The sequence below is a fragment of the Aotus nancymaae genome, unplaced genomic scaffold (genome assembly GCF_030222135.1).
Source record: "Aotus nancymaae isolate 86718 unplaced genomic scaffold, 86718_ANA_hifiasm-v0.15.2.pri h1tg000016l, whole genome shotgun sequence".
NCBI classification, from domain to species: domain Eukaryota; kingdom Metazoa; phylum Chordata; class Mammalia; order Primates; family Aotidae; genus Aotus; species Aotus nancymaae.
Genome location: NW_026988428.1, coordinates 57,922,446 through 57,946,659, shown reverse-complemented (window position 1 = coordinate 57,946,659; position 24,214 = coordinate 57,922,446). Strand labels below are relative to the sequence as shown.

Below are 24,214 nucleotides of genomic sequence, written 5' to 3'. Positions count from 1 at the left end.
CTTCTTGGGAAGAGTATCTGGATGGAGAGTAAGTGAGATGAGCTTGCCCAGCCCCTTGACCCTGAACCATCCCAGCTAATTCCTGTGTGGTAGAGGGTATTGCTGAATGAGATCTGGAAACCTCTTCCATCAACTGTGATGTACCAAGGCAGAGATTGAAGCCCTAGGGGACACAAGAAGTGTGTTCCTTTCTTTCACCATTTAAGCTGAGACATTGGGAGTGAAAGCAGGGTGTGGGATGAGAAAAACTGCAGGGATTGTGCTGAAGAATAGGTGGGTTTTTTATATTATGGTTATGGCTAGAATCAGGTATAGACTCATTGCATCTTAGGGAGTTTGGCAAGAATGTATTTTTCTGGACACCCGCCAGTCTTCTGAGTAAGGATTTTAAAGTGAAGAGGCCGAGTGTACAACTGATGACTGCTGAGATCATTAGAAAGAAAATTTTAAGTGGAGGTATTGCCTAGTAATTCACTACAAAAATAGGGTGTTGAGCAGTGTTCACTATTCAGAGGATGGGTACGCTGAAAGCCCAGACTTCACCACTACACATACATGCATGTGAGAACTCTGCACCTGTACCCCTTATATATCTAAAAATAAGAACTAAATTTAAAAAAAGATAATAGGATCTTTGATAAATATCTTTCACCTTCTATGAATATATGTCATTGTATGGAATATGGGTTAAAAATTAGGTGATAAACCTGTCAAGTTCAATAAATTAACATAATATTATAGCTATATCCCTGAGATGTGACAGCCTGGAACGGGGGTTGGCAAGCTCTGGCCCTCAGGCTAAATTGGTCCTGCTACTCATTTCTGTAAAGAAAGTTTTACTGAAACACGGTGGTGCTTATTCATTTCTAGATTGTCTATGGCTGCTTTCATGCCACTGTGGCAGAATCAGCTAGTTGCCAGAGACTGTGTGCCCTGCAAAGCCTAAAATATTTACTATCTAATCCTTTAGAGAAAAGATCTCCTGACTCCTTGTTGAGAACTAAGGTGCCAATATGGTAGCTACTAGCCACACATGGCTATTTAAATTATAGTTTGAATTAATTAAAATGAAATAAAAATCTACTTCCTCAGTCATATTGGCCACATTTCAAGTGCTCAATAGCCACATGTGGCTAATGGCTACCAAATTTGGCAGCACAAATATAGAACATGTGTATTATTGCAGAGAGTTCTGTTAGACAGCAGTGGTCTAGAACTTGAAGATACTTGTCTATGAGAAAGTGATACGAAGTAACTCAGGATATCAAGTAAATATTGAGCTGTGCTGCAGATGAAGACAATTCTGTGGCACCATTAGGTAACCTGAAAGGAGAGAAGCAAAGTGATATGGTAATAGGAACACATTGCAGATCCTACACCCACATGAAGGAAAAATGATGTGTTTATATGAGTGGTTCTAGAAGACATTCTAGAAGATATTTTTGTGCTATTGTAATTGTATTACAGCCAGAGCCTCAAGACTGTCTGTTTTCCATCTTAGTGCTCACCCTACCTCTTCCCCAACTCTGTGAAGAAACAAGGGTTTCCTTTGTAAGAATATCTTACAAAATTAGAATCCAACTTTAGGAATAGCTTTGCCAGGGGTCTTGTATTGCTGTGCATACCATCCTGGTAAAGCTTAGCTGGAGAGTATAAATTTAGGTACAAGCCCTAAGTAGGACTTCCTACTTTTTCTCAAATAAATCTAATTCTTGAAATCTGTTGACTCAGATGTGTCTGCAGGAGAGTATGAGGATAGACCCCAGGAAAGAACTGGAATTCACAGTCTACTTAACACATAGAGTGAGAGAGAAGAGAATAGGTCAATGACACTGTTGATCTTTAAGGCAGCTGATTAGAGTCCATTCAAGTCAACACCTCCTCCTCCCTTGTGAAGGAGAATCTCAGTGTTTTTCAGACTGAGGGGTGTGATCCATTTATATTTTTTAATTGACTTAGGTAGAGGCAGCTAGCTAATTAAAAAATGAATTAGAGAAGATACAAATTATCAGAGTGCATCTCATAGTAAGGATGACATTTGTGTGAGTTTATACACACACTCCCACACAGGTACTTCTATACTGGGTTGTTTTGTGAAATCTATTTCTTGCTTTGATCATAGAAAAAATATTTGAAAGTCACCGACCTAGCTCAATAAGTCATTATGTGGTTTATGAATGCCTTTTATGAATCTGTAGCAAGTGGTCATTCAACCTTATGGTTGATATTTTCAATATGGTTAGTGAATTCAAACTTTTATCTAAGGAACAGTTAAAGAAAATGGAAATACTTAGCCTGAGAGAGTGAAAAAAAAATCAAAAGAAATTTATCATGTCCGCCAAAACTATTTTCACATATTTAAAGACCACTATGTGAATGCATATACCTACTATGTACCCACAAAAATTAAAAATTGAAAAAGAACTATTGTGTGAAAGAAAGAATCAAATAGTAAAAGTTTTAGAAAGGCAGGCTTCACTTTCTTGGCCAGGAGAACTTTTGAAATTCTTCTGCCTGTTAGGCCTGACCACATGTATATAACACCTTTTCTAGACTTAACATGTCTAAAAGGACATCAGTGTTACTTTCATTGTGTGTTGGCTACTTCTTCAGCATGGAACAGTGTCATTTTAAACTGTCATCATTGGGCTGGGTATGGTGGCTCACACTTCTAATCCCAGCACTTTGGGAGGCTGAAGCAGGAAGATCAGTTGAGCCCAGAATTTTGAAACCAGCTTGAGCAACAAAGCAAGACCCTATCTCTGCAAAAAGCAAAAAAATTAGCCAGGCACTATGGCATATATCTGTGGTCCCAGCTACTCAGGAGGCTGAGGTGGGAAGATCAATTGAGCTCAGGAGGTCTAGGCTGCAATGAGCTATGATCACATGAGTACACTCCAGCCTGGGTGATAGAGACCCTGTCTAATTAAAAAAATTAAAAAAAAAACAATCACCATCCACTATTAGTCCAGTCTATACATTTCAAGGGTCTCTGATCTGCCCTGCTTCCTCTTCTACTTCCTGCTTGTCATTATTGACAGTCTTGGCTGTGGGTCTTCTCTGTTGCTTCCTACATCCTCACCCGACCTCTGCCACCGTTCTCTTGCCTTGCTCCGTCTCCTCTGCTTCACCTTTCCTGCTGCCATCATTGGTCTCTTTCTCACAGTGGGAAGAAGCATTCAGGTCCTTTGGAACAGTAGTTGCCTACTTTCTCTGGAAAACATTCCAGATTCTTGAGGTTAATATTCCAGTCCCTTCTTTCCAAACCACATCTCTTACACTTTCCTATTCCAAGTCTTTAAGTGTCAGTGGGCAATTGGCGTGCTTCTCATTTCCTTAACATGCTGGCCAGGTTTCTGCCTCTGTCCTGTGTTTTTACCATTCCCTTTGCAGGGATGTCTTCTCTCCCCAGACTTCCTTGCCAGGTGAAATCTTCCAAGTTGCATGCTATCTCTTCACTGAAACCTTCTCTGATCAGCCCTAGGTAATTCCCCCCAGCAGAATGAAGTGGTTTCATGTCTGGTTCACAGCATTTGCCAATGTCTCTGTTGTGGCACTTACCCATTCAGGGAATTGTGTGCAGCCTAGCATGTGTGGGGACTCTGCACAAGACCCCTGAGACTCCAAAGATCAGTGACCTGAGTCCCTGTCACCACAGAGTGGTTCTTAATAATTTTGACTCTGAGGTCAGATGGACCTGAGTGCCTTTGTGGGTCTCACCACTTAACAATTTACGTAACCAGAGGCAGGTTGCTATATCTCCCTAAGCCTGTGTTCTCTTATGAGCAAAATAATTCTGAACTTGTCCCAAAGGCTTGGTGTAAGGATAAATTGGAAGACTCCCTGGGAAGTCCTTACACTTGACCCTGACACCTTGCTAGCCATTAACCAGTGAAAGTTCACCTTTTCCCCATGGTTATGTCCCACAGTACTCATGTTATGTCACTGAAATTGGGTCATTTGAAGAAGATGTCTCACAGGGTCATTTTGAGAATCAGCTTTTTAACAACATGAGTTATATATGCTACATATATATATATATATATATATATATATATATATATGAAGAGAGAGAGAGAGAGAGAGAGAGAGAGAGAGAGCGCTATATAAGCTAAATTCTGATAATGAACATTTTATTTGATTTTAAGTTCTTGGAGATGGTGATCCTGAAACTCTTCTCCTAACAGAGCACTAGTACACAGTTTGCCACTTGATTAAAATTGATTGGAGTTTTTGCCCAAATTATAGCAAAACTAGTAAATGGATAGACTGTCTTGATGTCACTTTTTTGTTTTTTGTTTTTAAGACAGAAACTGCTTGTTTCTACCAAACCCTGGCAGTGAAAAATGGCACATTATTATAATGGAAACTGGAAAGCAGCCTGTTATATTAAGGTTGCAAAATTGTCTACAGCCATTGCTACTCTTATGTCTAATGTAATACAGTACATAAAAATAATATAGTGTAACGTAACATAATAAAATGTAATATAATATAAATATTTATATTTATCTACTAATAAATTTGCTTTAGTTCATATAATAGGAGTGAGAATATTAGTGTTTCATTGTTTCTCAGAGTAGTGTGTCCCACGAAAAGAATGCCACCTGAGTAAGTTCAGGAAGCCCTGAGATATGCTACCTGTAAAACAAATATAATGCGTTATAATACAAAATTTATAAGCTGAAGTGTAATCTTAAAACATTTGAAAAACATGTACCTGGTTTCCTTCATATTCTCAAATAATTGTGTGATTTTTTTTCTTCTATGGCCTTTGATGTTTGTATATAGCTTGAAGAGAAATCACTATCTTTCTAAAGGTTTAATGTTTTGCTTTAAGGTTGATTAATCATACAAAGAAACTAATGGAGAAAGAAGAAAAACTGTGCATTAAAATTCTTCAGACATTAAGAGAAATGCTAGAGAAGAAAGACAGCTTTGTGGAAGAGGTATTTTTTTTTTAAATTTATTATTTAAAAATAAAATAGGATTTCCAGAATACTGTAACCTATGAATTACAATAGGCTATTGCCTGATTACTTGCATTATATATTAATGGTATATGTACTTAGATGAGTAAGATAATTTGAGTTTTTATGGTATTCATCTCTCATGCCTTGTTTTAAATTGGGAAATAGCTAAAATCGGAGTGGCCTAGATATTTGTTTTATTTATTTATTTTTTATATTCTATCTTGGATCTGTGTTGTTTCCTCTTATGGATTTTTCTAGTGGACCAATTGACCTTTTCAAACAATGAGTAACAGAGATGCATTATTTAGACTTGTGTAAAGTTCTGCTGCATACTGAGAATGTTTATGCATTTTGTCATATGTTGATTTTTTTATTATAAATATATGTTCATGTTACTTTTGATAATATTCTGCCAAGTATTATAAAATAATACTATTTTAGTAAATGGAATAGTCAATTTCTATTCTTAACTCTATTAACTTGAGATTCACAAATGATTTTCAGGGAAATATCAACCTGTAGATAATAATTGTCAGTCTGTTGTTAAAAATGACAGCTCAGGTGCTCATTAAGAGATAGCTAGCAGCGTGTTTAATACCCAAGATGATACACTTAAATATAAAATATAAATCTAGAGAATTTTTTTTAGCTAGCTATCTGTACTTTTATGTTAGATATCAAACAAAATTTGTACTGTGTTCCTCAATAACCTTTTGGTCTGTTTCAGTAGATATGAATCATTTGATATTTTAAAACTGGAAGGATTTTATTTATTACTTTATGTATATGCTAAATTCCAGAAAGATTGTTGTGGTTGAGTGTTTTAAAGTGCGTTCCCATTTTAGAAAAAACTGCAGTGGAAACTTGGATATTAGTAGAAAGGCCATTGCTTCAAAATATTCCATGTAAATCAATGTTTGTTTCCATAATCAAAATGCCTTCTACTTTGCATTAGTTCTCTGCATCACTTAAATTATATTTGGGAAACAAATGATCAAAATAAAGGTTGCCAGTGCAATTTTAGCAAATGTTTCTCTGAGATAGGACTCAAAATCACGCTTGTATATTCGAGTGTGTGGTATGCTTTTTAAAAATGATCAAGAGAATTCTTTAGGACTTATTGTTGCCTTTCTCTTAAAATACTGCTGTAGATTGTGTGATATTGACTGAAGTACCAGATTCTAAAGTAGAAAAATAAGGTCAATATACTTTTCTGACAGAGGATGAGGTTCACAATAAAAGTGACTTGTATTTAACAGGAGATACATGGCAAATGTTCCATTTTTATGTAACAGATTTTTATTGAATTGCTCCAAAGGAAAATCAGAAAGAAATCAGGTTAAGATTTTACTTTGGCTAGTCAAGAGTATTTTTGTGTGTCTCCCAAATCACTCTAAAATAAATCACTGTTTTCTTCTTTCCGTTCCCACTGCTATCACTAGTTCAGGCTTTTATTATCTCCCATCTAGAAAATTCCAGGAGTGCAGTTTCGTGAGACAGACTGCTCCCTTGGGTGGAGGCAGGGCTGCTGTTTTCATAACTCCAAGGATCCTCATTTATGCAAGACTTGATGTAAATGACACCCCCATGACACAACCCTCAGGGAAGAGTTAATTGCAAGTCCTTCATTCGATCACCCAACACATATGTTGTGATCAAACTGTTAAATGGTGGTTATTGTGCTTGGGTACTGGGGATACTGAGATGAATGACACAACTTGTCAAGGGCCATGAAAGGGTACAATTCCTATGCTAGTGGACTCCCTTAATAGTGTAGGCAAGAGATCACTAGAGCCCTTCAAATGCCATCAGGGGCTCTGCACCACATTAGTGTTGCAGGCCCTCCATTTGTCCTCTCCACTTCACACCCCCATCTGTATTCATCCATTAGGTGTCCAGAGATCTGTGATACTCAGTGTACCTATAATGTACCTCAGGCTTTTCCTGCCGTGACCTTTATCTGGAATCATAGATAGCAAAAATCCAAACAAGCCTCAATGCTACCGGTTGTCTTTGTGGAGGAGCTACTGGGTAGTATTTATCAAGTGTTCCAGCAAGTGGTGATTACTTTCTCAATAGAATTACCAAAATACTTCACGCTCCTCTTTTAGGACACTTTAAGCTGTATCTGGATATTTAGTCCAAGCTTCTTATTTTATAGATGATGCCACAGAGTCCCCGAGAAGTGATGTCATTTGAGTGAAGCCACATAGCAAGAGCTAGAACCAAAGTTTAAATTGGAACTTCTTCCTCTCTGCCTAATCTTCTTACTCCTTTGATCATAGCCAAGTTCTACCAATTTTTTGCACTGTTGTTAAGAAAGGTTAATATACTTTGTCTTGCAGGCTTATGGCTCTGAATTTTAAGACACAGGCAGACAGAATATAAGAGAGAATAACATCCAAAATGTTTACCTTAAAGATTCAGATAAACGTCTAAGAAAATAGTAAAGGTAGGGGAAATGAAGTTATTTAACTAAGGAGGAAAAACCTGATTTCATTTTTTTATGGCTAAGATTTCATTGCACACATATACATCACATTTTCTTTACATATTCATCCATTGAGGGACACGTGGGTTGATTCCATATCTTTGCTGCGGTGAATAATGTTGCAGTAAACATGTGAGTGCTGGTATCCCTTTGTTATGTTGATTTCTTTTCCTATGATAGATACTCTGTAGTGGGATTGCTGAATCCAATGGTAGTTCTGCTTTTAGTTTTTAAAGAAATCTCCATACTATCTTTCATAGTGGCTCTGCTAGTTTACTTTCCCACCAGTAAGGTATGAGTTCCCTTTTCTCTACATCCTCATCAATGTCTGTTATTTTTTGTCTTTTTAATAATAGCCATTCTGGCTGGGGAAAGATAATATCCTGTTGTCATTTTGAGTTGCATTTCTCTGATGATTAGTGATGTTGAGGAGTTCTTCATATGCTTGTTGGCCATTTCTATGTCTTCCTTTGAGAAATGCCTAGTCATGTCTTTTGTCCACTTTCTAATGAGGTTTTTTGATTTTTTCCTGTTGAGTTGAGTTTCTTGTATATTTTGGGTACTAGTCTCCTGTCAGATAAATAATTTGCGAATATTTTCTCCATTCAACAGGTTGTCTCTTCACTCTGTTGAGTGTTTCCTTTCTGTGCGGAAGCTTTGTAGTTTAAGATAGTCCCATTTATCTCTTTTTGTTTCTGTTGCCTGTGCTTTTCAGATCTTAGGCATAAATTCTTTGCCTAGACCAATGTCCAGGAGAATTTCCTCTAGGTTTTCTTCCAGTGTTTTTGTTGTTTTGAGTATTATGTTTAAGTCTTGAATCCATTTTGAGTTGATTTTTGTATATTGTGAGAGAGAAGGATTTAGTTTCTTCTGCATGTGACTATCCAATTTTGCCAGCGTCATTTATTGGAGAGTGTGTTTGTTCCCCCGTGTAAGTTCCTATCTGCTTTGTTAAAGATCAGTTGGCTGTAAATATATGGCTTTGTTCCTGGATTCTTCATTCTGTTTCATTGGTCTGTCTATTTTTATACCAATACTGTGCTGCTTTGGTTAGTCAAGCCTTGCAATATATTGTAAGTTAGATAATATGATGCCTCTAGCTTTGTTCTTTTTGCTCAGGATTGCTTTGGCTATTCCAACTCTTTTTTGGTTCCATATGAATTTTAGGATTCTTTCAAAAGAGTGATATTCATTTCATTTGCAGCAACAATGAAATGTTGTTTGCTGAAATGGATGTTGAAATGGATGCTGCATGGAACTGGAGGTCATTATCTGAAATTAAACAAGCCAGGCACAAAAAGGCAAATAATGCATGTTCTCACTTCTATGTGGGAGCTAAATCATTTTATCATATGAAGGTAGAAAGTGGGAAGATAGATAACAGAGACTGGGAAGGATGGAAGGTGGAGAATGAAGGGAACTGGGTTAAAGGGTACAAATGTATGGTACAACAGAAGGAATAAATTCAATGTTTGGTAGCAGAGTAGGGTGACTATACTTAACAAAATATGTTGTACTTGAGTGATGGACACATCAAATACACTGACTTGATCACTACGCATTTATATATATGTAACAAAATGTCTCATTTATCCTATAAGTTTGTAAAAACAAGAAAAGTAAAAGGAAAAACCTAATAAAAAGCATATTTCTTAATTATCTTGTTTCTTAATTTTCACATTTACTAAAACCAGAATAGAAAATTATAGCTAAAGCAATTCTAGGTCTTAGACAACTTTTTAATTCTAGGTGTTTTGAAATGAGAAATATTTCTACCAGTGGAAGCAGAAGACATTTCATCCCCCTCTCAGGAAATCTTAAAAAAAAAAAAAAAAAAAAAGAAGAGCATACTAGATCTAGAATGATTCAAACAACCAACCTGGAAACTAGTCATGATTCAAACAACCACCCTGGGGAACTAGTCATGACTACATCTGTTGCTCCTTCTGAAACAGCTGGTGCTCAGTGATCCATGCCATTCAGGGGAGCTAAATGGCTCACCTATCTGGGCGAAATGGCATTGGATAACAGACTTAGAAAGTAGCCAAAGATACTATTGTACAACTAATGGTGGACTCTACTAACAAACCCTAATTACCAGTAGTGGGATAAGAGGTGGCTCTGTTTCCATGATTGTATTATTTTCTATTGACTAAAAACTTCGTGGCATAAAACCACACAAATTTATTATTTTACAGTTTTGGAAGTCAAAAGCTTAAAATCAAGGTGTGAGCAGTAGAGCCTTACTTCTGCAGATTCTAGGGGAGAGTTTATTTCCTTGCCTTTCCTGGATTCTGGAGGCCACCTGCATTCCTTGGCTTGTGGCTCCATTCCCTGTCTTTAAAGCCAGTAGTGTAGCACTTTCCAATCTCTACTCTCTATTGCCCCCTCTACCACGATTGTCAGATCTTCTACTCTGATGCTCCTGCCTCATTCCTCTAAGAATACTTGTGATTACATTGGAACCACTTGGATAATCCGGTATAATTTTCCCATTTCAAGAGCCTTAACTCAAATCACACCTGTTGAATCCCTTTTGCCATGTGAGGTAACATGTTTACAGGTTCTGGTGACTAGGAAAGGGATCATGAGGGCATGTGCATCTTTGGGGAGGGCTGTTATTCTGCCTATCACACACAATGACCCTTTTATTGACAGTGAGAAATAAAGTCTAGAATATAGATATAGTATTTACTTGTGGCTGATTAATATTACTACATAAGGCAATTTAAATGCGAATGAATAGAACAAAAAATGCTTGGAATCTATAGCACTTTGCTGTTTTCAAAATACTTTAGAATATTTTGGTATCTTTCAAAAATTCTAACAAATACATAGAACAGGCAGTGTTACCTCCACATTGCAAATGTGGAAAGAGAGACTCAGAGAAGTGAATCGTGTTAAGTCACATAGGTTACCTAATACCTGCCCTCTAATGGCTAACCAGCTAGATTTCAACTATCTGTGTATTGAAGCATTCCCAAGAGATTTATCAGAATTAAATCAAAACAGGGAATGCAAACTAGGGTTTTTCACACTAGCTATCCTAATATTACATTTGAGACTCTACTTATTTGAATTTAAGATGTCAACTTAAAAGAAAATTACTATTTTTATTTCCTTCGTTCCTGACACCAGAAGTGGGGTGTGTGTGTGTGTGTGTGTGTGTGTGTGTGTGTATGTGTGTATGTGTGAAACTGGTAAAAATTTAAAAATATAGGGCGATGAAGCATAAATTTGCTTCATGGTTGAACCAAATGTTCTTTAAAGCAATTTTCAACCCTGGGATTCTAAATTTCCCAAGTTGTTAGCCTTCTCTATATGATGTATTAAGGAAGTATATTAAGGATATTTAATATAACTAAATGTAACTAGATTTTACCTACTAGTCAATTAATTTATTCAAAGCTTATAATTTAGAATACCCTTGAGTACAATTTCTAAATTTATTATATTTAGGGATATTCTTCTTTGACCCATGTTTCTTAGTTTGTGCATAAGACACTGAGAAATAAGATATGGGTGGACAATGTCTTAAAGATTCTTGAAAGAATAAAATAAAGGAAAATTTCATTTCCTATGATGTTTGCCTATATGTGAAATCATTTAGGCATTATATAGTGAGTTAAACTATAGTACTTATTTTTAATGGAAGGATAAAATGTGAATTTTTTGTAATAGAAAGTCTTTAAGGGGAAAATTACCTAAGTGAGTTTTAGAAAAATTCCCCATTAAAATATTGTTTGTTTAGGTGATTGTGATAGGAAAGCAAGAGTTTACAAAGAATATAACTAACAACCATAACAACTCTGAGAGCTCAGTATTCCTTTGGGGTTGGCATATTTAGAAGGCTTTTTAAAGGTAACAACACCAGGCATATTTATTTGTACTTAAAAAAAATGTATGTTGGGACATTGGGGGAGGGAAAGAGAAGAGAAGGAATGCTTCAAAATGGCTTGAGGATAGTATGCTCTCTCCTCTCTTCTCCTTCCCTCCCCTCCCCTCCACGCCATTCCTCTCCTTTCTTTTTTGACAGAGTCTTGCTCTTTTGCCCAGGCTGGAGTGTAGTGGTGCTATCTTGGCTTACTGCAATCTCCACCTCCTGGGTTCAAGTGATTCTCTTGCCTCAGCCTCCAAGTAGCTGGGATTACAGGCACCTGCCACCACACCCAGCTGATTTTTGTATTTTTAGTACAGACAGAGTTTCACCATCTTGGTCAGGCTGGTCTTGAACTCCTGATCTCAAACAATCCACCTGCCTCGGCCTCTCAAAGTGCTAGGATTATAGGCATGAGCCATTGTGCCCGGCCTGAGGTCAGTGTGATTTCTAGAATTCTCTATCCTTAAAGCCATTTTGTTCTACTCTTATTTCCATGATCTCTCTCTCTCTTTTTCTCTCTCTCTCTCTCTCTCTCTCTCACACACACACACACACACACACACACACACACACGCAAAATATCTGATAGTATATGTGTGTTGTTGAAGAGAGTAGCTTTATTACCATATCGTGCCTTTATTCTGTGTATTTAAAGATAGTTTAGGTCCAGATCTGTGTAGCAGTGAAGTGGTAATGGAGATAGAAAGAGCTTATGTGGATTGGATAGAGGCGGGCTGATAAGGGTGGAGCAGGAAATAAGGACTGCGCTCAGAGGAATGGTTTGGTTTGGTTTTAAGGATTTTGGGGGTCAATCTTCTGCATCTTTTACTCTTTAGTATACATTTTCATTAAGATTTATAGAGCATTACAAATTATTGCTCTCATAAAAAGGGAAAATCATATATAAATCATAAAAGTAGAGATGTCTGTAAACTCCAATCCTAAGTGTATAAAATTCATAGCTTCTGTACTTTAGAATTGGAGAAGAGAATGAGCACTAAAAATATTCATGGGTCACCTGTGGAACTGGTAATGTACAGCTACTCTCTTTACATAATAGTCAAAGAAGCTGACCTATTTAAAATGACAGTCACAATTTCCCCTGTGACTATATTCCTATCTACTAATGTTACAGTGACATACATATAATCTACAGGGCAACAAAGTTTTTCAATATAAGGTTCAATATTCTTAAAATGTTCAGATTTAAAATACCATCTATCCTTGGAATATTGTTGCAAAGCTATTGAGAGCTGCCTCTGCAATAGCTATGGTACAGTTTTAAGCACTAGCACTTATTAATTTATTATATAATTAATTAATTAAGTGATATTATATAATTTATTAATAGCTAGCATTTATTAAGAGCTTACTGTATGACATTGTTATTATCAGACACTGCTTTCAGACACTGTTGCTAATCATTTATATATGTTACCTTATTTATTCTTCAACCCTATGTCATAGTATTATTATCTCCCTTTCACTGGTTAGGAAACTGAGGTATAGAGAGTTTAAGGTCACACATCTTAGGAGAAAGAGACCTGGGATTCCAATCTAAACACTTGGGCTTCTGAGCTCACACTCTTAATCGGCATGTTAGATCCAAACAGGTTATAGGACTTATAATCACAACTTATTTATTTTATCAGTTATAGAACTAAATAACATGAAAAGTTCTTCAATTTTATCCTTTTTTTTTTTTTTGAGATGAAGTCTTGCTCTGTCACCCAGGCTGGAGTATAGTGGCACAATCTAGGCTCATTGCAACCTCTGCCTCCCAGGTTCAAGCAAATCTGCTGCAGCCTCCTGAGTAGCTGAGATTACAGGCACCCACCACCATGCCCAGCTAACTTTTGTGTTTTTAGTAGAGATGGGTTTTCACCATGTTGCCCAGGATGGTCTCAAACTCCTGACCTCAGGTGATCTGCCCACCTAGGCCTCCCAAAGTGCTAGGATTACAGGCATGAGACACCACACCTGGCCTCAATTTTATTATTGATAAAATTTGCCTAAGTGTGTACTGGAAAGCATAATCTATTCAGTCAGCTGCTCAGGAAAGGCTTGACACCCACCCTGTGATCATGGTCTGAGTTATTAACCAGAATATTAGTTATAAAAGTTCTAAATAATATTTTGTAAGATGACTATTGTAGATAGTCCCTTGTGAAAGTATGGCATTCAGCAAATAGCGTAGCATCTAATTGAGAGCTGTGATCTTTACAAAAGCCCGGGTAGGGTTGATGATATTTATACATTAAGCAGTGATAGCAGACAATGGATTCTTGATTTGAAAGTTGGTATCTGGAGTGATATGGAATAAAGATCTTTAAGAAATGATGCCCAAATTATTTTTAAGATGTCCTCTATCTTTTTTTTAACTCTAAAATGTATTGTCTCCTGAGTTGACAAGAATTTATTCTTTTCCTTAGCAGAAAAATAATATTGTAACTAATCTTTTATTTCTAATGTTGAGAAGTCACAGAAAGAATGTCATAATTATACCAAGCAACTTAACTCCTATATCAAATACCTATAAGTGTCAGTCCCAGCAATAATTGCATTGCTGCAAATTTGTAAATTTTATCAGGCTCCTCTTATTGTAACAATCTGTGCAGAATCATTCACATCTATGCATATACTCATTTTCAGTTTCTAGCAGGCAAATAAATGAATTTAAACAAAAATTACATAGCTTCTACAGAGGCTACATAGATGGCATTGTAGCTTAAAAATTGGATAATAACTGTTTTGCTGAGAGAAATACATTTTAGTTATAGTATCAGCTATATTTTGTAATATTCTTATTAAATACATTTTAGAGGTGAGTGCATTTGTTTTGTAATATAAGTGCTCTAATGTTGTTTTAAATCAAATACTAGTGATGTTTCAAATGTGTACCATCTTAATCATTCCCATGGATATTGTGGCTGTGGCACCTTTATATGTGTGTTTGTTTTTTTTTTTTTTTGAGATGGAGTTTCACTCTTGTCACCCAGGCTGAAGTGCAATGGCACAATCTAAGCTCACTGCTACCTCCACCTCCCTAGTTTAAGTGATTCTCCTGTCTCAACCTCCTGAGTAGCTGAGATTACAGGCACCTGCCACCATGCCCGGCTAATTTTTTTTTTTTTTTAGTAGAGACGGGGTTTCGCCATGTTGGCCAGGCTGGTCTCGAACTCCTGACCTTAGGTGATCTGCCCACCTCGGCCCCCCAAGGTGCTGGGATTACAGGTGTGAGCCACCGCGCCAGGCCGTGTTATGTTTTAACATATGTGTAATGTCACTAAATGGTTGGAAACATGAAAATCAGTTGATGTATTCTTGTAATAAGAAATCACTTTCAAATACATTATTAGCATGCTCTTCCACTTTGGAATTTTTATTTTATATTTTCACCTAAGCAAAAATACTTTCAAACATTAAAGTAGGCATAAAAGCAACAGTTGCTTTTAGAAATTTACTCTTTTCAGTTGCTAGGCTGGTTTGGTCACTTGTTAGAGTGTAAAAGTGGTAAATTTACTGGATGAATTATAGTCATTATAACCTTGTTATTACAAAGAAAATTTACAAAGTTCTTAAATGTGCCTCACATTTACTTTACTCTTTCAAAATCTCACATAATAGCACTCATTGCTTCAAGAGTTTTTGAGATATGCTATGACTCTTGAGAGATATATGACTAAAAAGTCATAATGAAAATATTGCCTGTACTCAGAAGGTAATCGCCATTCATTGCCTGTAGTAAGTATAAGTCATTTGGTAGCTAATGATTGTAGGGAAAAAATGGCATTGTGATTAAAAAACAAACTTGGATACCATTAAAAAAAAAAGAGAGAGAGAAGAGAATAAGGAACTAAAAGGAGAATAACTAAAATCAATATATTGTTATCATGTTCATTATTTCCACCTAAATGTAACCTAAACTCTTTTCCAGAAAGTGTTTCCCGGTTAGTTTAAGTCCATATCATTCTAATTTGTAACCATTTCAGCACTTATAAAATTATATTGATCTTATTAGTGTAGACCTTTCCATATCATGTCTTATGAAGGTTTTCTTTGGTTGTGTACTGCCATTTAAAATATGCTACAAACTCCCTGGGGATAGATCTGAAGCATAACATAAGGTGAAGGAATGCCCAAAAGGCCTTTCAATGCTGAGATTCTAGGAGGGTAGAGTACTGGATTTCTCTCCAGTTCCAGCCCACACTCCACAAAATGCTGTACTATTCCCAGGCAGAGACTGTTGATTTTATTCACTGAAATATTCCCCAGTGTCTAGCATTGTGCCCTGCACTTAGTCGCTGTTCAATAAATGCTTGCAGACTGATAGACTGATACATAGTAGATTAAAATGTTACCAGCTGTTTGCAGTACAGCACATTGACCTTCCCTAGTCCTATCCAAGAAATAGATTCTAGATGTATTATGTCATGATATACTTTGCATATCTCTGTTACCCAGATAACAGCAGGTTTCTTTGTATTTGACATACCCGCAAAGTTGGGTGGGCAGCAGAGAGCCACAGCATAGAGGACTGAGGAAGAAGACATCTTTCAGAAAGTACTGGGACCAGTGGACTGCTGTTGTCTTGTGCTCACTGTGTGGCTTAGAAAGCAAAAGGGGATCCCAGACACTGCGCCCAATAATGGTGTGAGCTTGGCCAAGGGGAATTGGAGTAGATGATGACTAAATCTGAAGGTCAGCCAGTGGGGAGAGGGTGCCAGCCATGGGGCTTCTGTCCCAGGAAGGGCATTCTTCTCTGGAAAGAGACCTGGTAGGAACAAGCAGGAGACCTAGGCTACTAAAAGAAACCATGTAGGTTTCCAAAAGAAAAACCATGTACGCTTTGGACCAGGGTTGGGGGAAAAACCTACTATAAAACCAAGAGAACATGGCAGCAATCAGGACTCATGGAGAGAGGCCAAGTTCCAGTCATGGGAACTGAGATGCTGGGTTAGATTGATGAAAGCAACTAGTTGCAGAATCCAAGAGCTGTTGATCTCAGGCAGCATCAGGCTGTCCTGCCACAGGATGAAATTGGTGTTCTGAAATGCTCAATGATGTTACTGTTGAGAGGAGAAGGAGTAGAAAGGCTGTGAAGAAGACTGGGCCTGATACATTTCACCTTTTCTATCAAATACACTAATTTCAGGATACTGTTTGAACAGGTCCTCACAGAGAAGATTTGCAACCTGGCATATGAGGCACTAAAACCACACTATTATTATTATTTAACTGCTGTTGACTGTGCATATCTAGACAAGCTGTTTGCAAGGTAACAATGTGTCTGTGTCTGCTTGGATCTTCACACTAACTCTCTGAGGAAGGAAAGTATTTTCATCTCTATTTTATAGATAAGAAAAAAGGCACAGTGGGTAAAATGACCTGATAAGAATCACAGGCTCTTATCTATAAGATAAGATTACAGGTGGCTCACACCTGTAATCCTAGCACTTTGGGAGGCCGAGGTGGCTGGTCAGGGGTTCGAGACCAGCCTGGCCAGCATGGTGAAACCCAGTCTGTACTGAAAATACAAACAGTAGCCCGGTATGGTCGCATGTGCCTGTAATCCCAGCTACTCGGGAGGCTGAGGCAAGAGAATCAGTTGAACCTGGGAGGCAGAGGTTGTAGTGAGCCGAGATTGCTACTGCACACCAGCCTTGGCGACAGAGCGAGACCCCACCGCCCCCCGCCCCAAAAATCACAGGCTTCACAAATGGCAGAGTGGGAATATGAATCAAGGTTTTCTGATTCTGTTCTCTTTGATACTTCTCCACATGGTAGGGAATTAAATAATGCCGGTGAAAGTAAATGATAATTTGAATTTGATTTCAGTTTTTCAGGCCACCTCTTCCAGACTTATTTCTTTTGCTACTTCTAGCAACCTTCTAGAAGGATAAATAAATCTGTTTTTAAAAAAAAGGTGTGTGGGGGGATATATTCTTATCTTTCAAGTACATGCCCCAAATAATATTAACAGCTTAAACTTTTATGGGGTTTACTCTGTTGTTTGTTTAACAGTCATAACACACTGAGGACCTGTAGCACAGAAAGGTTAAGAAACTTGCCCAAGACCACACAGCAAAAAATGACAGAACCAGGAAGACAACCCAGCCAATCTGGCCTTAGAGCCCATGTTTCCAGTCACTATAGGATACTGTCTCATTCTGTTATGATATCAATTTGCAAAGCTGTAGGAATTTCACACATGGCTGCCAGAGGAAAACTACTTTTTTATTTAAAATAACAGAAGCTACCTTAAGATTTTTTTTATGTATAATGATTTTGAATATCTACCATTTACTAATTTCTTCAGAGTAGGCCTGGTTCCTGCATCTTCCATCTGGTGCTTGAACATCTTAAACATTTTTGGATAAATCTTAGCTGCTTAAAACAAAACAACACAGAACATTTTGAATATTTGCAGATTGCTCAGTGAAGTTGTTAGGTCTATCTTATCTCAGTTGTTCCTGGCTTTTGGCTGGGTTTTTAATTAAAACTCAATATAGAGTATATTACTTATACAGCATGGATTACAGAAAACAAATGTGGTATGTTAATAAGCACAGCATGGCAGCTTGATAAAATGAGTGCGCAGCACAAAATAATTTAAATGAGGACACATGAACAATTAGAATCTGATCAAATGCTTATAATTAATATCACATAGATGGAATGATGTTGAAGATACTGACTCTGAGACGTGTACTTACATAATTCTATCCTGGGTGTTGAGTTGATTTTATTTTCTTTGACAATGCCAGAGTATAGTAATCAGGGAAGCGTTCACCAGAAGGTAAGTGATAACCAGGCAATAATCTCATACTTGGGTGCACCTTTGAGGATGCTTCTTTAGGCTTCTTGCCATCTACCACCCTGGCACATGCAGCCGTTTATTCATTCAACAAATAGACTGCAGCGTATGTAGAATTGGCAGAGAGTCCCCAGCCAAGACCTCTGGCTACTAGGCTAACTGCACACTCTCTTGAAAGAAACTGTTGGTACTAACTCCACCATGCTTGTACTAGTTAATGCATGAAATATACGTACCAACCCTTCCTATTACCCCCATGACATCAAACATCTCCCTGCCATTTCTCAGCACTTCCTCTCCTGCTCTGGAACTGCCACTCAGTAAGCTTTCCTATATCCTTGTTTTCTTCTCTAAGAGGTCACTCCAGATTCTTGCTTTATTTGAAGACTTCCTCTCCCCTAAGGTCAGCCCACTTTCTCAGCAGCTGTTTCAAGCACTGTCTCTTTTCTCCTTCGTCCTCCATGGGAAGAAGCTTTTTGTCCCCGTGGTTTCCCATTGTTATTTCAAGACGAATTCCTTCCTTTAAAATTCTTAGCTTCTCTGAAGTTAAGACCCTCCAACTATGTCACCACAACATCAGCCTACATCCCAGTCAATTCCTCTCATCTATCTAAGATTTTGGAACCTTGATCTTGGCCCTCAGCACTGCCATCATCAGGGGTGACCCTAGTCCATCTGGGCCATGTAGCCGACACTGGCCTGGTGGATCCTGGACCTCTGTGTCTGCACTGACCATCTTTCCTCCACAGTCCACCACCCAGTTCTTTGACAACAGTGGAGCTTTTTATCACGAGGAATTGCTGCTACTCCGCAATTGCTAATTCAGGCATCCCAATGCCCTGACATTTACTCCTTTCCATTCAGTTTGCTTGTTCACTGACATCCATTACAACTGTCCTTCAACTGATGAAAACCACTGACCCCTCCAATTTCCCAAGTCTTCATCTTTCCCCCTTCCTCTACTTATTCACCTCAGATTTCATAGTCACAAGTGCAACTGTTGAGCAACTGTTTAAGATGGGACTAACAAACTGTCCTAATACAACAGCATAGAAGAGGGAAGGGGCTATTCCTCCTGAGAAAATTGCAGTATTATTGCCAAAAGATGAGAGGGGATGGCAGGCAGGCCAGAACAACCAGTGACCCACCCTGAGTTCTTTTGCAAAATCTCGACAGATTGAGTTATTTGGATTATTTAAGTTATTTGGCTGCTTTTATTTTAATGTTCCACCTAAATGTATATGCCACCTCTTTCCAAATGAAGCCAGAAATCTTGACTCAAAGTTCTCATACAAAAAAAGCTTCTACTTCGTTATATACACAGGCACTCTGTGTTCTCCAAAATTCAAATAACTGAGAATATTCTTTCTTAAGTCTGAGAAAACATATGGACGAAAGTATGCTGCTTCTCATCGTCTGTAGCCTCTTGACAAGACATCTGCTGCGACAGTTTTTGTTCTTTGATCATGGACGGTTGTTTGCCAATTGTTTTCATAAATATTAATCTTTGAAATCTTGACTGACAATACAAGTTGTTCTTTTTGGATTCTTGTTCTTATTTTCTTATTTATGTGCACCATCTTTAAATGATTATGCCACAGTATAACAACAAAAAAAGATCTTCTTATGAAAAATTCTTATTTTAAAAGTGGAAGCCATATAATGTCTAATTTGAAAACTTGTGATTTTTTTCTTTACATTTGAAATCTCCTTTTTCTTTTGCTCAACTAAATTTATTCCATTGGAATGATGCTTCTGCATTAATTTTGCAAAAATATTTCTTTTTTTTAATTTTAATTTTTATTTTTTTTATTGCATTTTAGGTTTTGGGGTACATGTGAAAAACATGCAAGGTTGTTGCATAGGTGCATACGTGGCAGTGTGATTTGCTGCCTTCCTCCCCTTCACCTAAATCTGGCATTTCTCCCCATGCTATCCCTCCCCGACTCCCCACCCACCTGCTGTCCCCCCCACTCCCGCCAACAGACCCCAGTGTATAGTGCTCCCCTCCCTGTGTCCATGTGTTCTCCTTGTTCAACACCCTCCTATGAGTGAGAACATGCAGTGTTTGATTTTGTGTTCTTGTGTCAGTTTGCTGAGAATGATGGTTTCCAGGTTCATCCATGTCCCTACAAAGGACGCAAACTCATCGTTTTTGATGGCTGCATAATATTCCATGGTGTATATGTGCCACATTTTTCCTGTCCAGTCTATCATCGATGGGCATTTGGGTTGGTTCAAGGTCTTTGCTATTGTAAACTGTGCTGCAATGAACATTCGTGTGCATGTGTCCTTATAGTAGAACGATTTGTAATCCTTTGGATATATGCCCAGTAATGGGATTGCTGGGTCAAATGGAATTTCTATTTCTAGGTCCTTGAGGAATCGCCACACTATCTTCCACAATGGTTGAACTAGTTTACACTCCCACCAGCAGTGTAAAAGTGTTCCTATTTCTCCACATCCTCTCCAGCATCTGTTGTCTCCAGATTTTTTAATGATCGCCATTCTAGCTGGTGTGAGATGGTATCTCAATGTAGTTTTGATTTGCATTTCTCTAATGACCAGTGATGATGAGCATTTTTTCATATGCTTGTTGGCCTCATGTATGTCTTCTTTTGTAAAGTATCTGTTCATTTCCTTCGCCCATTTTTGAATGGGTTTGTTTGTTTTTTTCTTGTAAATCTGTTTTAGCTCATTGTAAATTCTGGATATCAGCCCTTTGTCAGATGGGTAGGCTGCAAAAATTTTTTCCCATTCTGTTGGTTGCCGATTCACTCTACTGACTGTTTCTTTTGTCGTGCAGAAGCTGTGGAGTTTGATTAGGTCCCATTTGTCTATTTTGGCTTTTGTTGCCAATGCTTTTGGTGCTTTGGTCATAAAGTCCTTGCCTACGCCTATGTCCTGAATGGTTTTCCCTAGGTTTCCTTCTAGTGTTTTTATGGTGTTAGGTCTTATGTTTAAGTCTTTAATCCATCTGGAGTCAATTTTAGTGTAAGGTGTCAGGAAGGGGTCGAGTTTCTGCTTTCTGCATATGGTTAGCCAGTTTTCCCAACACCACTTATTGAACAGGGAATCCTTTCCCCATTGCTTGTTTTTTTCAGGTTTGTCAAAGATTGGGTGGTTGTAGATATGTTGTGTCACCTCCGACGCCTCTGTTCTGTTCCATTGGTCTATATCTCTGTTTTGGTACCAGTACCATGCTGTTTTGATTACTGTAGCCTTGTAGTAGAGTTTGATGTCCGGTAGTGTGATGCCTCCCGCTTTGTTCTTTTTGCTTAGAATTGACTTGGCTATGCAGGCTCTCTTTTGGTTCCATATGAAGTTTAAGGTGGTTTTTTCCAGTTCTGTGAAGAAGGTCATTGGTAGCTTGATGGGGATAGCGTTGAATCTGTAAATTACTTTGGGCAGTATGGCCATTTTCACGATATTGATTCTTCCTAACCATGAACATGGAATGTTTCTCCATCTGTTTGTGTCCTCTCTTATTTCGTTGAGCAGTGGTTTGTAGTTCTCCTTGAAGAGGTCCTTGTTAGTTGTATTCCTAGGTATTTTATTCTCTTTGTAGCAATTGTGAATGGCAGTTCGTTCTTAATTTGGTTCTCTTTAAGTCTGTTATTGGTGTATAGGAATGCTTGTGATTTTTGAACATTGATTTTGTATCCTGAGACTTTGCTGAAGTTGCTTATCAGTTTCAGGAGATTTGGGCTGAGACGATGGGGTCTTCTAAATATACAATCATGTCGTCTGCAAATAGAGACAATTTGACTTCCTCCTTTCCTAATTGAATACCCTTTATTTCTTTTTCTTGCCTGATTGCTCTGGCTGGAACTTCCAGTACTATATTGAATAGGAGTGGTGAGAGAGGGCATCCTTGTCTAGTGCCTGATTTCAAAGGGAATGCTTCCAGTTTTTGCCCATTCAGTATGATATTGGCTGTCAGTTTGTCATAAATAGCTTTTATTATTTTGAGATACGTTCCGTCGATACCTAGTTTATTGAGAGTTTTTAGCATAAAGGGCTGTTGAATTTTGTCGAAGGCTTTCTCTGCATCAATTGAGATAATCATGTGGTTTTTGTCTTTGGTTCTGTTTATGTGGTGAATTACATTTATAGACTTGCGTATATTGAACCAGCCTTGCATCCCCGGGATGAATCCTACTTGATCATGGTGGCTAAGCTTTTTGATGTGCTGTTGTAATCAGCTTGCCAGTATTTTATTGAAGATTTTTGCATCTATGTTCATCATGGATATTGGCCTGTAGTTTTCTTTTCTTGTTGAGTCTCTGCTGGGTTTTGGTATTAGGATGATGTTGGTCTCATAAAATGATTTGGGTAGGATTCCCTCTTTTTGGATTATTTGGAATAGTTTCAGTAGGGATGGTATCAGTTCCTCTTTGTATGTCTGGTAGAATTCGGCTGTGAACCCATCTGGACCTGGGCTTTTTTTGGGTGGTAGGCTCTTAATTGCTGCCTAGACTTCAGACCTTTTTATTGGTCTATTCAGGGTTTCGACTTCTTCCTGGTTTAGGCTTGGGAGGAGGCACTGTCCAGGAATTTATCCATTTCTTTCAGGTTTTCTAGTTTATGTGCATAGAGTTGTTTGTAATAATCTCTGATGATGGTTTGAATTTCTGTGGCATCTGTGGTGATATCCCCTTTATCATTTTTTATTGCATCTATTTGGTTATTCTCTCTTTTCTTTTTTATTAGTTTGGCTAGTGGTCTGTCTATTTTGTTGATCTTTCCAAAAAACCAGCTCCTGGATTTATTGATTTTTTGTAGGGTTTTTCGTGTCTCTATCTCCTTCAATTCTGCTTTGATCTTAGTTATTTCTTGTCTTCTGCTAGGTTTTGAGTTTTTTTGATCTTGCTCCTCTAGCTCTTTCAATTTTGATGATAGGGTGTCAATTTTAGATCTCTCCTTTCTTCTCATGTGTGCACTTATTGCTATATATTTTCCTCTAGAGACTGCTTTAAATGTGTCCCAGAGATTCTGGTATGTGGTGTCTTCGTTCTCGTTAGTTTCAAAGAATATCTTTATTTCTGCCTTCATTTCATTGTTTATCCAGTCAACATTCAGGAGAAAGTTGTTCAGTTTCCATGAGGCTGTGCGGTTCTGGGTTGGTTTCTGAATTCTGAGTTCTAACTTGATTGCACTGTGGTCTGAGAGACTGTTTGTTATGGTTTCCGTTCTTTTGCATTTGCTGAGGAGTGATTTACTTCCAATTATGTGGTCAATTTTAGAGTAGGTGTGATGTGGTGCTGAGAAGAATGTATATTCTGTGGATTTGGGGTGGAGAGTTCTGTATATGTCTATTAGGCTTGCTTGTTCCAGGTCTGAGTTCAAATCCTGGATATCCTTGTTAATTTTCTGTCTCGTTGATCTGTCTAATATTGGCAATGGTGTGTTGAAGTCTCCTACTATTATTATGTGGGAGTCTAGGTCTCTTTGTAAGTCTTTAAGAACTTGCCTTATATATCTGGGTGCTCCTGTATTAGGTGCATATATATTTAGGATCATTAGCTCTTCTTGTTGCATTGATCCTTTTACCATTATGTAATGTCCTTCTTTGTCTCTTTTGATCTTTGTTGCTTTAAAGTCTATTTTATCAGAGATGAGAATTGCAACTCCTGCTTTTTTTTGCTCTCCATTTGCTTGGTAAATCTTCCTCCATCCCTTTATTTTGAGCCTTTGTGTATCCTTGCATGTGAGGTGGGTTTCCTGGATACAGCACACCGATGGGTTTTGGCTTTTTATCCAATTTGCCAGTCTGTGTCTTTTGATTGGGGCATTTAGTCCATTTACATTTAGGGTTAATATTGTTAAGTGTGAATTCGATCCTGTCATTTTGATGCTAGCTGGCTGTTTTTCCCATTGGTTGCTGCAGATTCTTCATTATGTTGATGTTCTTTACCATTTCGTGTGTTTTTGGAGTGGCTGGTGCTGGTTGTTCTTTTCTATGTGTAGTGCCTCCTTCAGGAGCTCTTGTAAAGCTGGTCTGGTGGTGATAAAATCTCTGAGTACTTGCTTGTTCTCAAAGGATTTTATTT

The 24,214-nt window shown here is 37.8% G+C and overlaps 1 protein-coding gene across 2 annotated transcripts in view; it reads left to right on the top strand.

Moving 5' to 3' along the window:
• The window catches only part of ITPR2 (inositol 1,4,5-trisphosphate receptor type 2), a 508,028-nt gene that overhangs the window by 279,379 nt on the left and 204,435 nt on the right, over positions 1-24,214 (top strand). For both annotated transcript variants that reach the window (XM_012457176.2, XM_064377368.1), the window contains exon 37: positions 4,841-4,949. In XM_012457176.2, the coding sequence (XP_012312599.2) occupies positions 4,841-4,949 (109 nt within the window). The remainder of the gene's footprint in view (positions 1-4,840; positions 4,950-24,214) is intronic.